Consider the following 16,619-nt stretch of genomic DNA (forward strand, 5'->3'; position numbering starts at 1 on the left):
TTTCCAGTGGAGGAACCAGGACAGGCTAAGCAATAATCTGCCTTTGCCTGTATCCCTGACTTCAGAGCAAACACACCTGATTTTTGGAAAGTGCGGACTGCATTACAGCAGGAAAAACAATAAAATTGGTAGGTCTCAGGTTCTGCACCAGGCCCTCTTCTACACTGCAGTAAATGCGTCTTAAATATCAAGAAATGACAAATCTTCCATAGAAGGTGAGCAAGTGACAGAACATTTCTTAACTGTATAATCCTGTCACTTTCCTCACTCATTTTCTCACATACCCTCCTTCACACTTTTAACTCTCACCTTTATCTTCTAATTTTTTATAACCCTCTTCATAAGCCTAGAATTATGAAGATAATAAACATGAAAAAAATGGCAAAACAAACTAGTTGAAAACCAATATAGAAGAGCTGATATCTGTGTTGCCTTTCTTAAACCATGTGTTCCAAGAAGTTTGGATTCATAATTCATTTCTATACTGCCATCATAGGTTTAATGGTGTTTAAGTAACATATTTCTTAAACCACTCCCCCCCGTACTAGTGCTAAATCCTGGAATTTTAAAAAAGCAGAAAAGTATCTAGTATAAAATTCAATATTTGGTATAGTTATCATCGGGACATTACTAACCCTATATCGATGGTCTCTGTGAATACTTCCCAAAAAGCAATCCATGCATAAAACACAAGTTGGATCAACTGCACAGTCTCTGTAAAGTTAAAGAAAAAAAAAATCAGAGTGTCATAAAATAACTATATATTTCACAACATAATATTTCAAATTGGAATCCATCCTAGAAGAGCCAGAATAGTGCAGTGCCTTGGTGTTAGAAAGAAGGAACTATTATTCCCAAAGCTCTGTGGAGTCTTTGATCAATGAAGTCAGCTTAGGAAGCTGTTTCTCATACTGGATGTGTGCTTGGCTGTCTCTGAAGGAATATTATTACTAGAATGGTAATACTCCCCAAAGGTTTGAGGATTTGATATTTTAGCAATATTTATATTTTATAAAAATATTTAATATAGATTTCATATTAAAACACACAGATATATATGGAATAGATTTAAAATTTTATGAGGGGCCAGCCTGGTGGTGTAGTGGTTAAGTGCGCATGCTCCGCGATTCTGCAACCCACAAACAAAACAGAGGAAGACGAAACAGACGTTAGCTCAGGCCCAATCTTTCTCACCAAAAACAAGAAAAAGAAAGAATTCTTAAGATATATCTGAGATTTCAAATAACTTCCTCCGAACAGGTGTTTCAGACCAAGGGTCTTCAAAGTGGTATGTACGTATGCACCCCCCAGAAAGGCAAGACATCTAACTAGGACACAAACAGACATTAGAACTTACATTTCTATTTGAATTTTAACTAATTTAAAAGGGAAATTAAACATTCTAAGTGTTCACTATATAGATCAACATGGGTCTCCTCACTTGGTCTGTATGCCCGATGGTCATACAACACATATGGTTCATAAGATATTCTGATGGGAGGGTAAGAGTTCCACTAAGTGGATGGGTTGACTGTGGTGCCCTCAGTGTTTCATCTGCTTTCATCAAATTGCCAATTAGATACATTTATAGATATATCTTAAATAAAAGAATCTTTACAATTCCATGAAACGAGACGGAGAGTCACGAAAATGTTTAAATTTCCCCTTACCCTCATTCCTGTTTCCTCAGAGGCAACCACTCTGTGGTGCTTACTGTGTGCCCTTTTATTTTATATATTCTTGCAAAATGTTTTTGAGTGCCTGTATTTTTAATGTATGCAAATTTTACTGTTATATAACTTATCCTGTTCTTTACGTTTTCAATTTGGTAACATGATCCATTCATTTTGTATGGGTACATCTGATTTGCTGCTTCTAATTGCTACATAACATGCCACGATGTGTATTCAGAACATTTTCTCTCTCTACTATCCCTCTGCTAGACACGTGGATTACCTCCAAGACCATTCTACCACAAATAATGCTGCAATGAACATCCCTGCAAATGTCTGCTTATGGATCTATCTGAGACTTTCTCTGGCAATATAAACGCAAGAGCAGAACCGTTGAGTCATGTATACGTAAAGTTCTTATTCTACTGTCCAGAGTGGCTACATAGTGCCCACCAGTGTGTAAGGGTTTTGATAGTCCTGCATCTTCATCAGCAATTGGTTTTATCTAGTTTTCTAATATGTGCCAGCTTAACATATATGAAACAATATCTTGTTGTTTTAATTTGCATTTCCCTGATAGCTAATATGTTTGAGCAACTCTTCATATGCTTATTGCTTTTGGGGTTTCCTTTTCTATAAAATTCCTGTTTATACCTTTGCCCATTTTTCTGCTGGCATTGCTTTCTTTATCTTGTTCATTTGCAGGAGTTCCCTGTATAACCTAGTCTAGATGTTATTAATCACCTGGAAATATTAAACATTGCAAACATTGTCTCCCATTTGTCATTTGTGTATTAATTTTGCCCATGGGGTCCTTCGTTGAATAAAACTCTCTATTTTGATGCAATTAAGTTTATACGCGCACACACACACACACACATAAATGGTTTGTGCTTTCAGGTTTCAAGAACTTCTTTCCCCAATCCCACAAAAATATTTTTCATTTTCTTCTATTAAACTTTTGGTTTTATCTTCCTCATTTAGGTGTTTAATTCATCTGGCGTCTACCTTTGTTTATGATGTACAAGAGATACAGTTTTTTTTCTCCATTTATAACGAGCTACTTTCTTTTCCCAACATCTACTAAACAATCTAACTTTTACCTATCACTGTGGTGTCTCTTTTCTAATATATTAGTCCCCACATATCGTTGGGTCTCTATCCCAGCTCTCCAATGCGTGTGAGTGATCTGTTCATTCTTATACCGTACCACACTTTATTAGGATGGCTTTGTGGTATGTTTTAATATCTGGTAGGCTAAGTGCCCCTTTATTCTCCTTTTTAAGGTTGACTTAGCTATTCACGAACTCTTATACTTCCACACATCATTTAGGATGAGTTTAGAGAGTTCCTCAAAAATAGCCAGCTAGGGGACGGCCTGGTGGCATAGTGGTTAAGTTCCCACGTACTGCTTTGGTAGCCTGTGGTTTGCTGATTCAGACCCTGGGCATGGACCTGGCACTGCTCATCAAGCCATGCTGTGACAGCATCCCACATAGAAGAACTAGAATGACTTGTGACTAGGATATACAACCATGTACTGGGGCTTTGGGGAGGGGAAAAAAAAGAGGGAGATTGCTAACAGATGTTAGCGCAGGGCCAAGCTTCCTCACCAGAAAAAAAAGAAAAAAAAAAAAAAGCAGACCTTTAAAAAAATACAGCTAAAAATTTAACAGAGATTACTTGGAATTTATTGATAAACTTCAGGAGTAATAACATCCTTATAAGAGTAAATTATCATGTCCATGATTATTTCCTATGTCTTTTATGGAAGTTTTAAAGTTTTCTTCCTAAGTCTTTTATATTCTTGATTAGATTAATATCTAGGTACCGTCCAAGTGTTTTTTTTTTTTTTGAGGAAGATTAGCCCTGAGCTAACTACTGCCAGTCCTCCTCTCTTTGCTGAGGAAGCCTGGCCCTGAGCTAACATCCGTGCCCATCTTCCTCTACTTTATATGTGGGACGCCCACCATAGCATGGCTTTTGCTAAGCGGTGCCATGTTCGCACCCGGGATCTGAACCGGTGAACCCCGGGCCGCCGAGAAGTGGAACGTGTGAACTTAACCACTGTATCACCGGGCCAGCCCCTCTAGGTTTTGTTTTAATGACACTTTTTTTTTTTTAAACTTCATTTTCTAATTGGTTAAGGACGATGAAAAGAAACTATTGATTTTTAGTACTCGTGATGAACTCAAGGTCATTCTAACAGTTGATTCTGTTGTGCTTTTTTCCCAAGGTAAATGAGTACACAGTCTGTACATAATGACAATTTTATCTTTTTCCTTACAATATTTACACATTTACTTATTGTTCTTCCTTTATACTGTTGACAAGGACCTTCAGTAATATGTTAAATAGTAGCAGTCACAGTAGGCATCTTTGTCTTGCTTTAGATATTAAAGTAAACATACCTAGAGGTTCTCCATTAAATATTATGTTCACTGTAGGTTTACTAAGAAAGTGCCTTTCTAGAAAGAACCAAGCATTTACTTGCCTTTCCTATACAAATTACACCTCAGAGTAATCAAAGGATTGATGAGAAACTGTGTTTCTTTTATAAAAGAAGACTAGCTAATAAACAAAGAAGAAATGATAGAGTTAGAATATCATCATTTTGCTACCCCCAATGAAATAATGATGTAGGCAACAAGCATCAGTGACCACTAAAACATTAGGTAAAAAGGCTCATGGAGACCTTTGTAATGGTTGCATCTGCCAGGTACCTAAACCCACTGATCAACCTTAACAAAACAAAAGCACCCAAGCATCATGTGCCTCTTGATACAAAGAACTAAGAAGCTACACATCAGTAATTATGAAGTTATGACTCCCCTCCCCCCACATCACATAACAGAATTGAGTCAAGCCTAACTACCTGTTTAGAGGAAACACATGGAATAAAGAAACATGTGAAGCCACACCATGAAGACACAATCAGCCAAATCTAGAATGTGGGAAATTCCATAGGACAAATGACATGGTTTCTTAGTAACATAAGTGGAAAAAAGAAGAAAAGAAAGAGGGAGAGGAGCTATTACAGATTAAAAGAAAAAATGAGGAATAATAGCCAAATGCAATCTGTAAGCTTTGAATCCACATTGATGAGTCAATCTGGACAATTTCAACTCTGGCTAGATATTAGATATTAAGGAATTAGTGTTAATTTTTTAGGATGTTACTGGTTGTAGAGAAAAAAGCTAAATACCAACTATTGATAAATGGCATACTGTCTGAAATTTGCTCCAAAATAATCTGGCAGGGCAGGAAAAAAGTGTGTTTGTGTGTGTGTGTGCACATGCGTGCAGAGATTTAAAAGAGTTGACACATACTGGTGACTGCCGAAGCTGAGCAATGAGTATATGTCAGGTCTATTATGCCACTCACCCTACTTGGACGATGTTTGAAAATGTCCCTAAAAAAAGTTTCTAAAACTCCAATAGATACTCAATAAAATTTGTCTGCTAATTTATATCATAAACTACGGAAATTTATAAAATGCTTTTCTGAATCAAATGAGAAAACCATATTTTTCTTCTGTCAACTATTAAAATAGTGAATTATATTATTAATTGTTTTAAAGATGAACTATCCTTGGATTCCTGAACTAAACTCCATTTGATCACGATGCATCACTTTTTTAGTATATTCTTAATTCAGATAGCTAATATTTTATTTAGGATCCTTTCATCTACATTAATAAGGGGAAATGGCTTTATAATGTCTCCTCTTGAAATTCATCAGGGTTTGAAATCAAGATTATACCAGCCTCATAAAAAGTTAGGAAGTTTTCACTCTTTTCCCCTTTTCTGTAGTAACTGCTGTAAGAAAGGAATTAATTCCTTTAAAATTCCGTAGAACTCACCTCTCCAGTCATTCAGGTATGGGAGGTTTTTGGGAGGGAAGTTCTCTCATTACCACTCCAAGATTTTTCATACTGTATTCAAGTTGCTTATCATTTTTCTACAAATTTACCCATTTCATCTAAGTTTTCACATTTTTTAGGATTTATTTGTTCATAATTGTCTTATCTCAGAGGTTGACAAACTTTCTTGGTTCATGGCATCTCCAGAGTCTCAACAGTTTTTTCAGGGCACTCCTAGACCAAAAGAAACTCTTAACTGTTCTGTTTATTAACTAGTCAGGCTCAAACAACTTAGCAGCTGTGGGGCCTGCACAATCTCTCAAATCTTAGATCAGATTGGACACCGCCACCCTCGTTTCCAATTCCACAAGGCATTTGCTTTTCAATCACAGTAACACAGCGGATTCACCTTCGCAAGGTATCATCAAAAGGAACGCAGTGAGCATACTTCTCAATTTTTATTTTGAATTCTGTGTATTTGCATCTTCTCTTTTTCTTATTCAGTCTTGCCAGAAAATTGGCTTAGTAATTCCAAAGAGTCAATATCTCAACTTTTTACTTTTGTTTCATTTTCTGACCTTTTCACTTCCTTCTTCTTTTTCCTTGGAGGGTTCCCATTGTTCTTTTTCTAACTCCTTGAACTGAATGTTTACTTAGTTTATTTTTGTATTTACTTTTTATCTTTCAAATAATTTTACTTACAGAAAAGTTGCAAAACAGCAGAGTTCCTTTATATCCTTACCAAGCTTTCCCTAATGTTAACCGTAGTTCAAGGAAGTTAACAATGGCACAAAATAAACTAGAGCCCTTATTCAAATACCATCAATTTCCCCATTAAGGTCCTTTTATCTCTTCCAGGATCCAATATAGGATCCCACATTTCGTTAGCTGTCACGTCTCCTTAGTCAATTTGTGACAGTTCCTCAGGCTTTTCCTGACTTTCATCACTATAACCCTTTTGAAGATACTGGTCAGTCATTTTGTAGATGTCCCACAATTAGGGTTTGTTTGATGTTTTCATGATTAGGAAGAGGTATGCATTTTTGGCAAGAATACCAGAAAAGTGATGCTGTGTCCTTCTCAAGTGCATCATAACAGAGGGCACAAGACGTTAATTTGATACGTCTTACTACTGGTGACGTTAACTGTGCTCACTTCATTAAGATTGTGTCTGCCAGATTTCTCTGCTGTAAAGTTGCTACTGTTTCCTTCTGTAATTAAATATATTTGAGAAGACACTCTGTGACTATGCAAATATCCTATTTCTCCTCAAACTTTCACCCACTAGTTTTAGCATCCACCAAGGGACCTTGTCTACAATTATTACTGTGTTAGGTGCCTAATAGTGATTCTCTATTTCCCTCATTCCTGTTTTATTTATTAATTGGAACTCTTCAGCATGAGAAAGCTACTGAAAACATCCCCTCTACCCCGTTTATCTGTTCAAATATTTGGTTTTATCAGTATGGACTCATGGATATTTATTTTATTCTATGGTTATAATTTAATACTATCATTATTTATTTTATTGATTAAATTGTTTCAGCTGTGGCCACTGGGTGCTCTTTCAGGTTGGCTCCTGTGCCTTTTCAAAACGCTCCCTCCTTTCTGAGTACTTTCTTACCTTCTGGTAACACAAGACGTTCCAGGCTTATTTTATATTTTCCCTGTCCCAACCCTGGAATCAATCATTTCTCTCTGGAGCTCTGATTCCTTTTATTAGACAGCAGTATTTAGAAACCAATTTTTAAACTTGCTTTTTTCTTGGCAAATACAGTAGTCCCCCCTTATCTGCAGATGGTATCAATTTCTATATCGAACCCAACACTGCAACAGTCAACCTGATAACTGAGCAGGCTACTAAGTGACTACTGGGCACAGCGCATACAGCATGGACACACGGACAAAGGGGTAATTCACGATCTAAGTGGGACAGTGTGAGATTTCACCATGCTACTCAGAACAGAGTGCAATTTAAAACTCATGAACTGATTGTTTCTGGAATTTTCCAATTAATATTTTTGGACCATGGCTGACCGCAGGGAACTGAAACCATGGGTGAGGGAGGACTACTGTGTTTTAAAGGTATGCATTTCTCTCTAAATGTCCCTTTAGCTGTGTCCCCAATTTCAACAGGTACTGCTTTTGTTACTCAGTTCTCTTTCTAAATTTCCTCAGGGATTTTCCTGAACTTAATTTAGCAATGCTAGTTTCTAAACATAAAATTTATTTAACCTACCCTTTTGATGTTTCTAATTTTTATTGCCTTAAAGATAGTGGGAGAACAATCTGTAAGGCTCTAAGCCTTGAGAATTAACTGAGGTTTCCTTTAATGTCAAATATACAGATCCTTTTTAGAAAATTGAGATATAATTCACATATTATAAAATTCACCTTTTCAAAGTGTACAACTCGGTGGTTCTTAGTGTATCTACAAGGTTGCACAACCAACCAGAACATCTGGAGAAAGGTCTATTGAAATCCTTGGCCCATTTTCTAACTGGGTTGTCTTTTGTGTCCTTTGTTTCCTACCACAAATTCTGTTTGTCAGAGATGGAGTCTGCTGCTCTAGCCTCTGTTTGTATCACACTTTTTGCCTGATGCGTTTTTCTCCATTATTCCTGTTTTTAGTGATTTTCTGTTTTACTTCACCTCTCATAGACAACCGTTTTGGATTTTTAAAAATCAACCTGACAGCCATTGTCTTTGTATTTTTATATAATTACAAAGAAGAGCAAAGCCAGAGCCTTGTCTTCTAGGAGCCCATCATTTAACCGAAAAGACAGCTGTGTACAGTTACCATAGCAGCTCTTAACTGCCATATTAAAGGTACGCGGGGCTGGCAAAAGCACCCAAGGATCCCTGAGATCTAGGGTTTTGTCAAAAGCAGTCACCTCCAAACTCTCTTGATCAGGCAACACTTCTACTAAAATTTTTAGAGTATGCACTATTTATTTATATGTAAATATATTTAAATTACATATATATTTAGTAAGTTATATATATATATATGCACTGCTGTACTAATTAAAGTCTCTCAATTATACTACTGTGTAATTGGAGTCCAAGAAGTAGAAAAACCAAGGCAAAAAAGGTATTTAAAGAAATAACCTAAACTTCCCTAATTTGGTTAAAGACATCAACTTGCAGATCCAAGAAACCCCAAGAGGATAAAATAAAGAACATACAGCTAGGCATATCACAGTCAAACTGCTAAAATCCAAAAAATAAAGTGAGAATTTTGAAAGTGAAAATCTTAAAGGCAGTTAAGGAAAACCAACACATTTCATAGAAGGGAATATAGATATGCCAATTAAAGCTGGCATCATCAGAAACAACAGAGGTCAGAAGACAATGGAACAAGATCTTTAAAATGTTGAAAAGTAAAAAAAAAAGTCAACCTCAGAATTTTACATTCAAGAGTACATCCTTAAAAAAATGAACGCAGACTTCTAGTTTCCAGTCCAGCGCGTAAGAAGTTCAGAGGTTGCCACTCCATCCTGACAACCAGTAAAAGGCCGAACAAACTGAAAAATCAACAATTCCTCTTAGATCAACAAGCGAAGTAAGGTCACAGGGCAAACTGCTACCCCCAAAATTGGAGAGACCAACAGGTGAATACAGAAATCACAACTTATGAGAACAGAAACGCAAGAGCAAAAACCTCCACAGGAGCCAGGGCTGATGTAGGGAAATCTGAACTGTAAGTGACAAATTGCTGGAGGCTCAGCGTGGACACGTTTGAGAGATTAACAACTTCAGGGGAGCCAGTCACTGGGGTCTCCAAACTTTAGTGAGTTTTATTTCCTGAAGTTCTACCAGGTTCTCACAGTGATTATCAGAGAAACATTCTCTCAGCCTTCCAGCAGGGGAAGAGGAAAGGAACCATTTTGAAATACGCCAGTGCATTCTGTTTTTCTTAACAAAGTCTGCCCTCAGAAGAAACTATTTAATCAGAGACTAACCTGCTGGGGTTTTATCAGGGTCTAACTGACCTGGAAAAGGGACATACCCAATGCCTCTAGCCATCCTGACCACCTAAAGGGGGTTGGGGAGCATTAAGAAGCACACATGAGGGGGCAGCCCAGTGGCGCAATGGTTAAGTGTGCATGTTCTGCTTTGGTGGCCCGGGGTTTGCTGGTTTGGATCCCAAGTGCGGACATGGCACCGCTTGGCAAGCCATGCTGTGGTAGGCGTCTCACATATAAAAAAGTAGAGGAAGATGGGCATGGATGTTAGCTCAGGGCCAGTCTTCCTCAGAAAAAAGAGGATGATTGGCAGCAGTTAGCTCAGGGCTAATCTTCCTCAAAAAAAAAAAAATTAATTAAAAAAAAAAAGAAGCACACATAAAGTTCACAGTCCAGAGGTACTGGCTCACTAAAAGACTGAAAACTAATCACAGGACTATGGAATGCTTCTCCTCCCCCACTCCTTACCAACACATTACTAAGGGCCTATTTATAGGAGTTCCTTTCACCCAGGATATCATATGCCTGGCTACCAAGATAAAATTATAAGACACACTAAAAGGCAAAAAATACAGTTTGAAGAGACAGAGCAAGCATCAAAACCAGACTCAGATATGGCAGGAATGTTGGAATTATCAAACCTGGAATTCAAAACAACTATGATTAATAAGGCTATATCCATGCTCTAATCGATACAGTAGACAGTATGGAAGAACAGATGGGCAATGTAGGCAGAGATAGAAATCCTAAGAAAGAACCAAAAAAGAAATACTAGAAATCAAAAACACTGTGACAGAAAAGAAGAATGTCTCTGATGTGCTTACTAGTAGGCTGGACACAGCTCAGCAAAGAATCTCTGAGCTTGAGGCTCTCTCCATAGAAAGCTCTAAGACTGAAAAGCAAACAGAAAGAAGACTGGGAGAAAAACAGAACAGAATGTCCATGAACTGTGGGACGCCTACAAAGGGTATAACATATGTGCAATAGGAATACCAGGAAGAGAAGAAAGAGTAAGAACTGAAGAAATATTTGAAACAATAATTACTGAGAATTTCCCTAAATTAATGTCAGACACCAAACCACAGATCCAGGAAGCTCAGAGAACACAAAGTGGGATAAATGCCAAAAAACTATACCTAGGTACATTATCTTCAAACTACAGAAAATCAAAGAAAAAGAAAAAAAAAACCTGAAAGAAGCCAGAAGAGAAAACACCTTACCTACAGAGGAACAAAGGTAAGAATTACATCTGACTTCTCCTCAGAAACCATGCCAGCAAGAGGAGAGTGGAGTGAAATACTTAAAAGTGTTGAAAGAAAAAACCTCCACAAACCTAGAATTCTGTACCTGTAAAATCCTTATCCTTTAAAAGTGGAGGAAGAAAACCTTTCTCAAAAGTGGACTTAGATTAGTTGTAAATATATATTGCAAATTCTAGGGCAACTACTGAAAAGAGTAAAAACAAGTATAACTGATAGGCTATGAAAGGAGCAACTATATTAGCATCTGATAAAATAGACCTTGAGACAAGGAATATTACCAGAATTAATAAAGGACACTGACATTTCATAATGATAAAAGGGTCTATACATCAGGAAGTCATAGCAATTATAAATATCTACGTATGTGGCTTAATAAAAGAGCTTACAGACACATGAAACATAAACTGATAGAACTAGAAGTAAACAAATTCACAATCACTTTTGATGATTTTAATGCCCCTTTCTCAGTAATTGACAGAACAACTAGTCATAAACATCAGTAAGTATATAGAAGACCTGAATGGCCCTATCAACTACCTTGTCCTAATTGTCCTAAATGACGTTACAGAATATTCCATTCAACAACTACAGAATACATCTTTTCAAGTGCATATGCAATGTACAAGCCTGACCATGGTGCTGAGTCATAAAACAAGTCTCAATAAATTTCAAGATGGAAATCTTACAGAACACTTAATTGTGTTAGAAGTTGGTTGCAATATGACATCTAGGAAAGCCTCCAATACTTGGAAACAAGGCACTTGTAAATAACCCATGGATTAAAGAATCAAATATAAGCACATTAGACCTCAAGTAAGTAGAAGAAAGAATAACAACAGAGCAGAAATTAATAAAACAAACAGATAAAAGAGAAAATTAACAAAGCGAAACACTGATTCTTTGAAAAGATTGTAAAACTAAAGAGAGAAAACACAAACTACTAATATCAGGAATGAAAAAAGGGACATCATTATAGATACCACAGGCATGGATAGCATATGGAAATATTATGTGCAACTTTATGTCAATAAATTTGACATTATACAATGAAACATATTTCTTGAAAAACACAATGTACCAAAACTGACACGACATGAAATAAAGTTCTGAATATCTCTAATGAGTATCAAAGAAATTTAATTTGTCCTCAAAATCTTCCTCCAAAGTAAACACCAATCTTGATAATTTGTTTCACTGGTCAATTCTATCAAACATTTAAGAAAGAAATCACACCAATTTTACAAAAATTCTTAGGACACTACAAGAGAAGGACAGACTGGTATATTTCGTGGAATACGGACACAAAAAAATCCTTAACACAACATCAGCAAATTGAATCCAGCAATATATAAAAGTCACAAAACATGATAATCAAGTGGGGTTTACTTCAGTAATGAGACACATTTGAAAAAAATCAATGCAATCACTAATGGAATAAAAAAGGAAAACTATGATAATCTCAATAGATGCAGTAAAAGCCCCTGACAACATTCAATAGTCATTTATAATATTAAAAAAAAACAAAAACTACTAGAACCACTAAACTAATTCAGCAAGGTCAAAGGGCACAAGTTCAACATCAGAAACCAACTGTATTTCTTTATACTCACAGAAAAAAAAAGGAAACTAAAACTAAGAAAAAAAATATCACCAGGAACTATTATTTAGGAATAAGCGTAACAAAAGGTGTAGACAACTTCTGCACAAACACTGTGAGACATCGCTAAAAGAGACTGACGACGACAACCTCAATAAATGGGGAGACAAAAGACGTTCACGGATTGCAAAACTATTGTTAAAACGCCAATCCTCCCCAAACTGATCTACAGAGTTAATGCAATCCCAACTATATAATCTCAGCAGCCCTTCTTAAAAATAAAAACTGACAAGCTAATCCTAAAGTTTATAAAATGCAAAGGACCTGAAATAGACAAAAACATTTTAAAAGGAACAAAAATGGAAGCTTTACACTCATCAATTCAAGGCTTACTATAAAGCTACAGTAGGGGCTGGCCCAGTGGTGCAGTGCTTAAGTTCACAGGATTCGCTTCAGCAGCCCCAGGTTTGCCGGTTCGGATCCCCAGTGCAGACCTATGGTGCCACTTGTCAAGCCATGCTGTGGCAGGCATTCCACATGTAGAATAGAGGAAGATGGGCACGGAAGTTGGCGCAGGGCCAATCTTCCTCAGCAACAAGAGGAGGATTGGTGGTGGATGTTAGCTCAGGGCTAATCTTCCTCAAAAAAAAAAAAATTAAATTAAAAAAAAAGTTACATTAAAAGATAATGTGGTTACTGACATAGAATAGCCACATCAGTGAATGGAATAGACTACAGTGTTCTGAAATATACCTACACTTATACGGTCAAATGGTTTTTGATAAAATACCAAAGCAATTTAATGGGGAAAGGAACAAATGGTGCTGGAACAACTGGATATCCACGTTATAAACAAATGAAGCTCATCCGTAGTCTACCTCAAGCCATATAAAAAGTTAGTTTGAGAGAAATCATAGCCAGACATAAAATCTAAAACTTCAAAGTTTAGGGGCTGGCCCGGTGGCGCAGTGGTTAAGTCCATGCACTCTGCTTTGGCGGCCCGGGGTTCACTGGTTCGGATCCTGGGTGCAGACCTACACATTGCTTGTCAAGCCATGAGGAGGCAGGCGTCCCATGTATAAAGTAGAGGAAGATGGGCAGGGATGTTAGCTCAGGGCCAGTCTTCCTCAGCAAAAAGAGGAAGATTGGCAGCAGATGTTAGCTAAGGGCTAATCTTCCTCAAAAAATAAGTAAATTAAAAAAATAAAATAAAATAAAATTTCAAAGTTTATAGAAGGAAACACTGAGAATATCTTTGCCACCTGGGAGAAGGTACACATTTCCTAAACACAGGAAACAATCATCATCCAAGAAAAAAATCGGTAATTGGAACTTGATCAAAATAAAAACTTTTGTCATCAAAAGGCACCAAGGGGCCAGCCCTGTGGCTCAGTGGTTGAGTACTCGTGCTCCGTTTCAGCAGCCCAGGGTTTTGCCGGTTCAGATCCTGGGCGTGGACCTAGTGCCACTTGTCAGGCCATGCTGAGGAGGCGTCCCACATGCCACAACTAGAAGGACCTACAACCAGAATATACAACTATGTACTGGACGGGTTTGGGGAGAAGAAGGAAAAAAAAAAAAAAAAAGATTGGCAATAGATGTTAGCTCAGGACCAATCTTTAAAAAAAAAAAGACACCATACAAGCAAGCCACAGTCTGGGAGAAAATACTCACAAAATATGTGTGACAAAGGATTTGGATGCAGAATATATAAAGAACTCCAAAACTCAATAATAAAAAGACAAACAATCCAATAAAAAATGGACAAAAGACTTGAACAAAAACTTCAGGAGTCAGATGAATGAGCAATGAGCACATGAAAAACTGCCCCAACGTCATCAGTCATCAGGGAAAATTAAAACCATAATGAGATACCACTACATAGAAGGTCAAAAATTAAAAAGACTGACAACATCAAATGCTAGTGAGGATGCCGAGCAAGTGGAACTTTCATATATTACTGGTGAGAATGAAAAAGCATTTTGGAAAAAGTTTTGGCGGCTTCTTATTAAGTTCAACACAAACCTGCTCTTTGACCCAGCAATTCCACTTCTGTGGACTTATCCATCAAAAATTAAACACATGTCCACAAAAAGACTTGTTTACAAATGGTCACAGCCAGCAACTAATGTATCAGCTAAGACTGTTCACTGTATTAGATTACAGTCTAGAAAGACCCATCTTAACGGTGTCTTAATATTCCTAAAATGTACCATGAAAAGCTGCAGATTTTTAATAGTGCAAGATTTACGTCATTTGCTATATTAAACACATACAAGTATGGCTAAGTACAGAATAATAATGTCTAATACTTTAATATGTTGCATTTAAAGTAATGTTGGCATAAGCTGATATGATTTATGAAATAAATTACCATTTTTCTTTCCTTTAAATTTTTAAAACTTCCACTAAAAAAACAGAATGACTTGTCTAAAAAAAAAGAAAAAGGTCACAGAAGCTTTATTCATGAGTCTCAAACTGGAAACAACCCAAATGCTCATCAACAGGACAATGGATTATGGGCAATAACAGTACACTCATACAACAGACTAGTACTCAGCAACAAAAATGGAATCAACTTCTAATAATCATAACATCGTGGATGAATCTGATAGACATTATGCTAAGTAAAAGAAGTCAGGTACAAAAGAGTATGACTTCATTTTTATGAAGTTCTACAATAGGCAAAACTAATCTAAGGCGAAAATATCAGAATATTGGTTACCTAGAGGCTAGAGCTATTAGGAGGGAAATTTCTAGTCAAATGGAAATGTTCTGTATCTTGATAGGATGTGAGTTACATGAAGCTAACTATTGTCAAAAGCATACAATTAAGATTTGTGCCTTCTGAAATATGTAAATTTTCCCTTAAAAAAAAAGAACTCAGGGTACCAAAGAGGAAAATTCTGGTACTATAAATCTGAGTTTCCTTACCTGAAAGGACTACCCTATAGTAATCTATTCACAGTTCTACTATTTCCTAACATCTAGACAAAGGCACACATGTAAAGTTGATATTGTACCCCATGTACTTCTATGTTTGACCCTGCACCAAACAGGGGCAGAACAAATAAAAATGACCACAAACCTCCAAATCAAGAATATAAGACTCATTTTAGACAACTATAGGAATCCAAACTGTCTAGGAGATATCAACTGTCCGCTCCCTGCCACTTCCCAGGTCAGAGAGAGCAGTGTAGACAAGGGAAATTCCAATACACTGAAGGCCACAGAGACAACACATAGCATCGAACTTCTAGGAATTTACCTTGAGAAATACAGAAACGTGTAAAAAGAGATGTGCACAAATACATACAGGGTGCTCTCTGCAGCACAGTTTGCCATAGGAAAAAAACCCTAGAAATCCTCCATTTCTAATTTCATTAATATTAATGAAATAATTAATGAAATAATAACTTAAATAAACTATGGCCTGTCTTTACTATGGAAACACAAGAGTGAAAAGAATGACAGATTTATATATACTGACGGAAAGATCTCCAAAACAAACTGATAAATGAAAAAAAAGCCACAATTATAATATATACAGTATAATTTCTTTCTTGTAGCATATCCATAGACGACTATTCGTGTTAAAAAGAAACAGTCTTAAAATAGAACTCTGCTAAAGAGAGATCAAAGTTTCAGGTTTTTTAAAAAGCAAGAAACTCAACAAACAACTCTTCTTACTGGAAATAAGTGGTGCCGCCATGTTAGAGCTTTATTCTTCCAGACAGAAAAGGAATGAAACTATGTCCACCCCTCTGCTTGATATTACCCCTGGCTCAGTAATTATCTGAAGACTAAGTATTTGGTTTTAAAAAAGCTTACATATATGAATATTTTACAGTTCCCTAAGTGCTTTTACATACATTACCTCATTTTATCTAACCACTCTGTGAGGGAGGAAGAATAACTCAAAACACCTAAGAAATCAGACTTCTAATGCTCATCCACATCCGAGTCTGCATCTCTTTCAGACACAGGAGAATTACACTTTGCTGCCCTGTTTTGCAGTCAGACCTTCTGACCAGTTCTGGCTAAAGGGATGTGGGCATCCTCGTTTCTGAGCCAGAGCAATTTTTGATCCAGGCAAGACCCTTCAGCTCTACTCTTCTCCTGCTGTGGCGAACCCTGAAGCATGACGCTCAGTTTGTGGAGACACAGCATGGCGTGAAGCAACTACCTACAGCAGAAGGACCCTCCACTCATCAGCCCCAGTGGTCTGAACCGGTCACACAGTCTGAGTAATAAATA

At 36.9% G+C, this 16,619-nt stretch overlaps 1 protein-coding gene across 8 annotated transcripts in view; it reads right to left on the bottom strand.

Annotated features, from left to right (window-relative positions):
- The window catches only part of UBR2 (ubiquitin protein ligase E3 component n-recognin 2), a 123,514-nt gene that overhangs the window by 88,716 nt on the left and 18,179 nt on the right, over window positions 1-16,619 (bottom strand). For 7 of the 8 annotated variants that reach the window (XR_006885189.1, XR_006885188.1, XM_046638764.1 and 4 more), the window contains exon 3: window positions 636-714. The exons of the other annotated variant lie outside the window; for it this stretch is intronic. Coding sequence is in view for 5 of the 7 variants with exons in the window: in XM_046638764.1 (XP_046494720.1) it covers window positions 636-714 (79 nt within the window). In the remaining 2 variants the exon portion in view is untranslated. The remainder of the gene's footprint in view (window positions 1-635; window positions 715-16,619) is intronic. 8 annotated transcript variants of the gene reach the window in all.

The sequence above is a fragment of the Equus quagga genome, chromosome 15 (assembly GCF_021613505.1).
Source record: "Equus quagga isolate Etosha38 chromosome 15, UCLA_HA_Equagga_1.0, whole genome shotgun sequence".
Classification (NCBI taxonomy): Eukaryota; Metazoa; Chordata; class Mammalia; order Perissodactyla; family Equidae; genus Equus; species Equus quagga.